Source organism: Vitis vinifera, chromosome 12 (assembly GCF_030704535.1).
Source record: "Vitis vinifera cultivar Pinot Noir 40024 chromosome 12, ASM3070453v1".
Classification (NCBI taxonomy): Eukaryota; Viridiplantae; Streptophyta; class Magnoliopsida; order Vitales; family Vitaceae; genus Vitis; species Vitis vinifera.
The window spans coordinates 8,797,314-8,807,350 of NC_081816.1; the positions used below are offsets into that span (position 1 = coordinate 8,797,314).

At 29.7% G+C, this 10,037-nt stretch overlaps 1 protein-coding gene across 1 annotated transcript; it reads left to right on the top strand.

The window, feature by feature from the left end:
* Positions 1-8,692: 8,692 nt before the first annotated feature.
* On the top strand, positions 8,693-10,004 carry LOC100263177 (cytochrome b561 and DOMON domain-containing protein At5g47530). The gene has a single exon (XM_002273203.5). The coding sequence runs from the start codon at positions 9,256-9,258 to the stop codon at positions 9,820-9,822; it is 567 nt and encodes a 188-aa protein (XP_002273239.1). The 5' UTR covers positions 8,693-9,255; the 3' UTR covers positions 9,823-10,004.
* Positions 10,005-10,037: the final 33 nt, after the last annotated feature.

The window sequence follows — 10,037 nt, forward strand, 5'->3', positions numbered from 1 at the left end:
AATTTTGAGATAAAATCATTTAAGCACAAAATATTATTATCACTAATACTAATTTGTTGTGTTTTGTATATATCTATATATGATATACACATATGAAAATCATGTATTTATAGATAACAAAAGAGGAAAAAGATTAACAAAATATTCAAGCAAAAAACTATCAAGAGAGAAAAAAAATTACAAAAAACAAAAATAAAAGATTATCACACCTTAAATTCCAATGAAATTTGACAAAAATTTATTTACATACAAAATAATATCATTCTCATTGTGTTGTGAATAACAAAAGATGTTACAAGTGAACCTACACCGATTTGTTTTTCATGACATAGATAGATGAAAAATATATGGCCATAAATAGCAAGAAGAAAACAAATTAACAAAGGTTAAATAATTAGCATAAAAAACTATTTGTAAAAAAAATAATAAAAGTTGTCGTAGTTTAAATTTGAATCAATTTTGACATTAATTTATTTAGATATGATATGTAAGTATTTCCATTAATTTGTTACCAAAGATTTTTCGGTTAAACCCAAATTGATTTGAAACTTCATTTAGGTATAAAATACTATTGTTACCACTAATTTGATGAATTCTTTTATAAAAGGTAGTTATGAAAAACATAGATAACAAAAAAGAAAATAGAAAACAAACTTCCAAGCATAAAACCATTAAGAGAGAAAAGAAGACAAAAAATAAAAATCTTCACCTTAAACCCCAATAAGATAAAATGAAAAATAAAATAAAAATTATCAAGAAAAAACCAAAAGTTTAATATTATTATAATTAATTTGTCAAGTTTTTTTATAACATGTAGTTATGAAAAACATGTATTTATAGATAATAAAAAAGAAAATATAAAATTCAAAGTAGAAAACTATCAAAAAGGGAAAAAAAAAATATACAAAAATTGACATCCTTAAACTCCTATAAATTTTGACAAAAATTTATTTACATACAAAATAATATCATTCTCATTATTTTGTAGATGACAAAAGATGTTACTAATGAACCTACATTTACTTTGACATAAATTTAGTCAAGTACAAAATTCTATTATTGCCACAAATTTGTTTTTCATGACATGGAGTGATGAAAAACATATGGCCATAAATAACAACAAAAATACAAATTAACATTTTATTAAATAATCAGCATAGAAAACATTTTATAAAAAAAAATAATAAAAGTTATAACAATTTAAATTTGAATCGGTTTTGACACAAATTTATTTAGGTGTATCATATATAAGTATTTTCATTAATTTGTTACAAAAGATTTTGCACTTGAACTCACATCGATTTGAGTCGCATTTAGGTATAAAATATTATTATTATTATTATTATTAATTTGAAGAGTTCTTTTCGTAAAATGTAGTTATGAAAAACATAGAAAGCAAAAAAAACAAAAACAAAAACAAAATTCCAAATAGAAAACTATCAAAAAAAAAAAAATTGTCATGCTTTAAACATGAACCATTTTGGACACAAGTTCGACTAAGTACAAAATACCATATTTTGATTAATTTATTGATGATTTAAAAATATAAAAAACAAAAGTTGTCATACATTAAACCCGGTCTAAAAAATAAAAAACAAAAGTTGTCATGCTTTAAACCTGATCCAATTTTGACACAAATTTGGCATATCATAATTCTAATTTTAATTTATTGATAATTTTAACATAAACTCATTAAATATAAAATACCATTATTATAATTAATTTGTAAAGTTTTTTTTTATAACACGTAGTTATGAAAAACATGTATTTGTAGATAACAAATGAGAAAAAGGTTAGCATAATTCCAAGTAAAAGAAAAAAAAACACAAACAAAAACCGCCATCCTTAAACTCTAATAAATTTCTACGAAAATTTATTTATATACAAAATAATATCATTCTAATAATTATTTTGTGAATAACAAAAGATGTTACTTGTGAACCTTCGTCCACTTTGATACAAATTTAACAAAGTACAAAATTTTATTATTGGAATTAGTTTGTTTTTTTTCACAACATGTCGTTATGGAAAATATATAGTCATAAATAACAAGAGAATAAACATATTAATGAAAATTACATTATCGACATAGAAAACTATTGATGAAAAAAATTAATAAAAGTTATCATGTTTTAAATCTAATTTAGTTTTGACACAAATTTATTTAGGTACAAAATACTATATATTATTTTTGTTCATTTTAAGAAAAAAAATTCACATGTAAACCAAAATCAACATTGAAACAAAATCATTTAAGTATAAAATACTATTATTACCATCAATTTATTGAATTTTAATTATAGCATGTGGTCAGAAATACAAAAGAGAGAAATGGTGGAAAAGACACAAAAAAAACCTAAAATAAAATAAAAAAGAAATAAAATTTTGATTCATGCTCTAAACTCAAATAATTTTTTACAATGAACCAATGCAAATTGTGATACAAAATCATTTAGGTATATAAGATATTATCAGTTATTTAAATACAAAATACGATCATCATCGTAATATCATGTATCCCAATTCCTTTCCAAACATATAGTCATAGATGACAAAAGAGAAAAAATAAATAAATAACAAAAGTTACATAATCGATTACGAGTAGAAAACTATCGATTTGTCACTTCTTAAACTTGAATCAATTTTAGTATAAATGTATTTACTAAGATACAAAATATATTTAAGTACAAAATACTATTATTATCTTATCTTGAACTGAAATAGAACAAAATTATCCATTTAACTACAAAATATTATAATTAATTTGATACAAAATACTATCATTATAGCCCATCAACTTTGATCGGTTTTGATTGAAAAATATTATATCATACTTTTTTATAACATGTAACAAAAAGAAAGAGAAAAAAATAAAACTGGATTCTTCACACCCTAAACCTATATAAGTTTCGTTACAAATTCATTTAGATATAAAATAATATCATGGTTAATTTTGTTGAACCAAATTTATTTTGACACAATTCAATGAAGTACAAAATAATATTATTATTAGTAACTTGTTTTTTCATATCATATTAGGAAAAGTATGTTACCATAGATGATAAATAAGAAAAAAAATTAACAAAAGTTACATAATCAAACCTATATAAAAAATTATCACAAATAAAATAATGAATTCGTCACGCCATACACCTGAATCAAGTTTGATACAAATTTATTCAAGTACAAAATATTATCATTTTGTTTAACTTGTTAGCGTCAGAATTTAAACCTATTTTAATATAAAATCATTTAAATATACAAGATATTATCATTGATTTTAATACAAAATACAATCATCTTAGTATCCTCGAACCTAATTTTTTTTTCCTAACAAATAGTCACAAATGACAAAAAAAAAAAAAAAAAAAAAAAAAACCAAAGTTATATAATCAATCATAAGTAGAAAACTATTGGAAAAAAGAACAACAAAAGTCATCACACCCAAAATCTTAATACAAAAGCTTTCATTCAAATACAAAATACTATCATTATCTTATCCTAAATCCCAAATAGTACAAAAAATATCTATTTCACTACAAAATACTATAATTAATTAGATACAAAATATCATCATAATTTCCCATCACCTAGATCGATTTTGATGGAAAAATATTATATTCAATTTAAATACAAAATACATGTTATTTTTAACATTTATTTAATACAAAAATACAATAATAAATGAGAAATAACAAAAGAGAAAGAGAGAGGAAAAAACAAATAATTATAAAAAAAACAAAAAAAAAACGTGTACTTATAAATAACAAAAGAGAAAAATAGAGAAAAAAAAAACAAAAGTCTTCACACCATACACCCATATAACTTTTGATAAATTCATTTAGATATAAAATAATATCATTCCTATTAATTTGTTGAATCAAATCCATTTTGATGCAAAATCAAAATTAAATACAAATATTACTCTTATCATTAACTAGGTTTAGGTTTTTCTAACATAATAGAAAAGATGGTAATGGGGTATGATAAATGAAGGCAAAAAAACAAAAAAAAGTTACATAATTAACTCTATATTGAAAATTATTATAAAGAAAATAATGAAGTTGTCAAGTTTGATGTCTAAATTAACTTTGACATAATTTATTTAACAATAAAATACTATCATTTCGTTTAATTTGATAACAACAAAATTTATACGTCATACCAGAAGTCAAATTCATTTTGTACAAAATCATTTAAAGGTATAAGATATTATCATGATTTTAATACAATATATCATCATGTAATATCTCAATCCCAATTCCTTTCCTAACATGTAGTCATCGATGACAAAAGAGAAAAAAAAAATTAACAAAAGTCATCATGCCCGACCACGAGATAATCTTAACATAAAAACCTTCATTCAAATATAAAATAGATTTAAATACAAAATTTGATCATTATCTTATCTTGAACCTAAATAATACAAAAATATCCATGTCACTACAAAATACCATAATTAATCTAGATACAAAATATTATATCATCATCTCCCATCAACCTAGATCAATTTTGGCAGAAAATTATTGTGTTTAATTTCAATAAAAAAAAATACAATAATAATCGATTCATGTACAAAATACTATCGTTGCCGTCCTAATCAAAAGACTTAAAACCCAATTTTGTCCACAAATCTATGTGGGTCCAACAAAGTGGAATCAATATTCTAGAAACACGTACGATTCAAAAAGTACAAATGTCAAATGTGAGAATTTTCCTTCAAAACAAACAAATGATAGAAAATGAACGTGTTGACTGAGGTGGGTTCCCATGGCAGATCAAGTCGGGCCATTAACATTTTCCAAAAAATGAGAAGATGTTCAAGGCCCTGACAAGAGCCTTGTAAGTTGGTGAGGGAATAGACCTTTTCCTTTTGGTTGTTTCCGCTTTTGGGTTTGGTCAAATTCCAAATGCCAATGCAGACCAAACCCTTAAGTTCCAAGTAATATATTATAAGTCTAGTGGAATGAATGGGGTTCCACTTGCCGTGCTTGAACTTGTGTCCTAGTAAGACTTTGTATAGAAATGTTTGTTTACTTCTAGGATTCATTGTAAGGAGAACCTTAAATTTAGCTTGTGATAAATATCATAAGTTTATAAAAATCATGCATAAAAGCTAATAAAAAATCTCCAACTTATTTCTGAAGTCTTGAAACTTAGATCTGAAGCCATGCCCAAATCAGTGTTCCAATATTTTGGGTGGTGGTTGGTGAGATGCTATATATGTCTTGCAAGTGTTGACAGATAGAGCAAGTATTCTCATGTAAAAAGGGGGTTTGGGTGTGAGAGATTGTGGGTGAAAGGAAGGCAAGAGTGGTTTTCCAATAATTTTAGAAAGTAGTTTTAACCCAAAAAGGTGTTTTATGAATTAAAACATTTGAGAAAATCTAGAAAACATTTATTTTAAATTTAAAAATTATTAATAATAATTATTGAAAAAGTAATTAATAAATAATTCTTTAAAAAATATTTTCAAAGTCTTCTTCAATATTTTCAATACTTGAAAATTTTTATTAAAAAATATTATTTTTAAATATTATAAAAATAAAAAATTATTTTTAAAATCATCATCTAACGAATTTTTAAAACATTTCAAACAAAGAATTACGTCTCTTTTTTTTCTTCATTTCCATTTTTTTATTGGTTTCTTTTTCTTAGACTTTTTCAGAGATCTAAAAATGACCATATTCTATTACAAGCCACCCACATGGTGGAATGGTATATATTACGTGAGGTATGATTTTGATTTTTCATAAACTTAAGCCAACAGCAGGAGTTTGATGTAAAACGACGTCGTTTTTTGTGATTAGGCAAGCATGATGCAAAGGTTGCATCAGCCCATGGGAAGGTTCTCATGTCATTATCTTTGGAATGAAACAAAATTGAATCATAAGAAAAGGATTGTGGCCTAATTATTTACTCATGCCACGTGTCACATGTCTAGGCCAGAACCCTAAAAATAAAATAAAATTAAAAATTAAAAAATATATATAATGTGCAGTCCAAGCCCCACTTGCTCAAACCCTTTAATGAGTTGAATATATATATATATATATATACTTTTTTTTTTTTCTCTCTTTGAGATGACTCATTGTAGTATGCTTTCCATGACAAACGCTATGAGGGAGTCTAACATGGGATCTTACCAACCTTCACTAACCCATAACAAATCTTACATTTGATGGGTGCGTTAAAATAAAACTCTATAATATGGCGGGTTTTAAATCTGGTTTAAAATTTATTTTTTATTATTAAATTTAATCGATTAATATTGATTTTCAAACATTATAAAAGTATATATATATAAAATAAATAAATAAATAAAGTAAGATAACTTTGTAAGTTCAAGGACTTTGCGCGTTCAATCACTTTGGAATATGTAATATTGCTTTTTATGAGTTCAACCACCACAGAAATTAGGGTCTGTTTGGTTTTAGCTAGTGTTGAGGTCGACGGGCCCTCACGAGGCTGCCACATTTCAGTATTTCAGGGACATTGGCCCGTTTGGGCAGGAGTCGATGACCCATACGTGGGGTTCATGGATTCCAGCCTAAATCAAAGAATAAATAAAAATAAAGAACCCTAACTGCTCCTCTGCTTCCATCATGCCCAACTCATGGCCTAACAAAAATAAAATAAAAACCCCACACACAAACCATGCAATGGAATCCAGATTGTGTTTGGTCTTGGATGATCAGAGGATGAAATCATCAAAGCAACAAAAAGATTTCCCTTTCACATTTTCTTCATTATCCTTTAATCATGATACTAAAGGTTGCAGATATAGCAAATCCCGGGCGATACGAGTCCGTTCTTCTACCTTACACCACTTAAATATTGAGGACACTATAATTGAGTTGCGTCTTGGGGGCTTTAGAAGGGGACCGAGAGATTAGGCAACGATTGGCCATCTACAAGACGGCAGTGTGAGCATTTCTCTTTCTGTACGTATAGCTCCCTAAGGCCGGTGCACAAAAGCCTTGTGAGGAGATACAAAAGCCCCTTTCCTATACTGGGACAAGTCGGGAAGATAAAGATTCCCATGTCACATCCTCACAAAGAGGTAGCTTCTGGAGGTTGCACCAGCCCAAGGAGTGGCCCAGTGTCTAAGAGACTAAAAGAGAGAAGACTAGCTAAGGAGATTTTCTCCTAAAGAAGGAAGATGAAAAGCACAAACAATAAGTCCAGTTAAAGCCTAAAGGGGCGCCCATTCTCTTACCCAGAAAAAGAGATAAAAGTTCCATTAATCCATTCCCACCAACCTTAACCCGCAAAGAAAGCATCTTCTTCTATAAAACTTCTATGGAGACACCTACTTTCCCATACAAGTCCCATCCAACCATGACCAAAATTTCCAAATTTCAGCTTGTGGGTCGCCTGCCTTTGTCACGTCCCAAAGGTCTTGTATTTCACCACTGCAATCATGTTCAGGAAACTACAATCCACCTTTCACGGGTCGTAACAAAGACTTCATCTGCAGACTCCATTTTCCCCCAGCAGCAAAGTAGTTTCCTGCTTGGTTTCCTGTCTTCCCAGTTGCATCATTGATCCCTGTTAGAATAAGAACACAGAACTTTACAATTTTTTCAATTAGTCAGTCTGTTTTCCCCAAAATTCAACATTTCAAACCGGGCAAAGTTGTGAAAATATGCACGTAAACAACCAATTTTGCCACACTTTTCCCCATTTGCCGTGGCAAGCTTAAATAAAAGTTTGAATTAAGAATCCTATTCAAGTCCAAAATCAGCTGTTTTTCTACAATACCAGCCCAAACTAAACCGGCATGGGTGATGGAACCTAGCAAGGGACTCAGCCATCTTTCTAGACTTTTTAGCATTGTCCAGGCTTGTGGCAGCCACAAGTACCCAAAAAATTGAAATAATTTTTCCACCGTCACAATCCCAAGTCTGAAGCATTCAAACATCAGCCACCTCCTTTTTCTATGCGTCTCACCTAATCTCATGCTCTTACAAGCTTCCTTTTTTATTATTTTGACTTGTTCATTTATTGTTTGAAGATGAACCATAAATATAATTTCTTCAATATACCACCTAACGTCCTATAGATTTCTCTAGCCTATCAGCTACATGTATACTTGTCATCAATCAGTTGCTCCCAGTTTCAATCTCCCTTAATCACATTATTTGTGTTCATAAGACCTTAGAACATACGAAAATCATAGAATTTGATCAGACTAAGGTCAATGGAGGAAGCAATGACTAGGTTGTAACACAGGAATATAGTTTACAACTTTAGCTATATAATTTTTATGCTTGAATTCAATTTTTTTTGTTTCTGAGCATCCAAATCTCAATAGGATGTATGATACTCCTTTATACGTAAAACCATTCAGAATCAAACCTAACTATGTGACTAACAGAGATTACAAGATAAAGATGATCCCTGGGTGAACAAGCTACTCAAACAAATTCTTCTGAATCTCTAGAATCAATGGATGATCACTGAGGGTTTCTTGTTGGTTCATCTAGAACTATTGACTTTTTGGACTGGGCTTTGCTATTGAATTGGTATTAGGTTGGAAAAGTAGATTAAAGGAGAAAGGAAAGAAGGAAAGACTGTCATGCAAAACTTACCCATTACAACCATGAAGAAGCAAACTTTCATGACTACTCTACTTTGAATTCCTTTGCCTATGCTAAAATTGCTGTGATATTAAAGAACATATTGAACCAATTAACAACTCCAGACTTCATCTAGCTTCCCAGTCACTATTTCTCTTATTAAAGGCACAGTGTATTTCTCTACTTTCCTTGCAATTCACATCCCTACCCACAGTTAGACTTTTCGGAAGTCCTTTTAAGTTCTTCCCTCAAAATTAGGCTAGTTCAGGAACACGCAGAAGAAGCGTTCTTCTAACCAAGAAGAGAGTTGCATACCTTGATCATTTGAAAAAACTTTCAAAAATTATCATCTCATCCACAGCCCCAGCAGCCCTTTTTCTACCCATAGAGTTACTAGTTTTGTGGGTTGTGGGTACTCTTCTTCAACACACCCAAGAATCAGATTTTCAAACAGGAATTTCTATACCTTCCAGCCTCCTTAGAACTCATTTCCATTTACCAAAAGAAAAGGGCTGACATTAGTTCTTTTTTATGCATACTCAGCATTAATAAATTGTTTTGGCTCAAGTGTCTTTTGAAACCAGCCCCAAATTTCCAGTTCCCCTTCCTGATCAACTGAGAAAAAGTTTGGTTAATCGTAAGCCTTAGATATCCAAACGGTACTCAATATCTCATGGCTACAACATCAAAAACCATCTTGCTATTTTGCATTCTTATTTCCCTGTTCCTTATCTCCTCTGCTCAAAGCTGCTCAAACTACACCTTTTCAGGGACCAAAATCTTCAAGTCATGCAAAGATCTTCCATATCTGCAGGCCCATCTCCACTGGAACTACATTGCATCCACCAGAAAAGTTGACATTGCATACAGGGCAACTCCAACTTCTCCAGGATGGATTGCATGGGCGATCAACCCAACTGGAACAGGCATGGTTGGCTCAGAGGCTCTTGTTGCTTTTCTCAACCCTAATGGAAGCATGACTGCTTACACCACACAGATAAACAGTTACAACCCTTCAATGCAACCAAGAGCTCTCAGCTTTGAGGTCTCTAACATCAGAGCAGAATATTCAACCAATGAGATGATTATCTTTGCCATTGTCGGCCCACTGAAGAATGGAACTACTGTTAACCATGTCTGGCAAGATGGAAATTCAGTTTCAGACAATATCCCTCAGATGCATTCAACATCCGGGCCAAATATTCAATCAATGGAAAAACTGGATTTTCTGTCACGATAGGAACAAATACTGGAGAAGGAACTTTACTGTCCCTGGCTCAAGTTTGGCACCCTTATATTCCACTAGTTTGATCATGTGTATCCTGTCTTTTCATATAAATCTCAATTATCCCTATCATTATCAGTATCATCATCAGCATCATCAATGTTTATGTGGATTTTATATCAAGTGACTGGCTATTATATTTTGTGTTTTCTGTTCTTCCACGTCTCACC

What these genes read in the sequence shown, in the direction of transcription:
- LOC100263177 (XM_002273203.5), top strand. Translation starts at nt 9,256, where the DNA reads ATGGCTACAACATCAAAAACCATCTTGCTATTTTGCATTCTTATTTCC.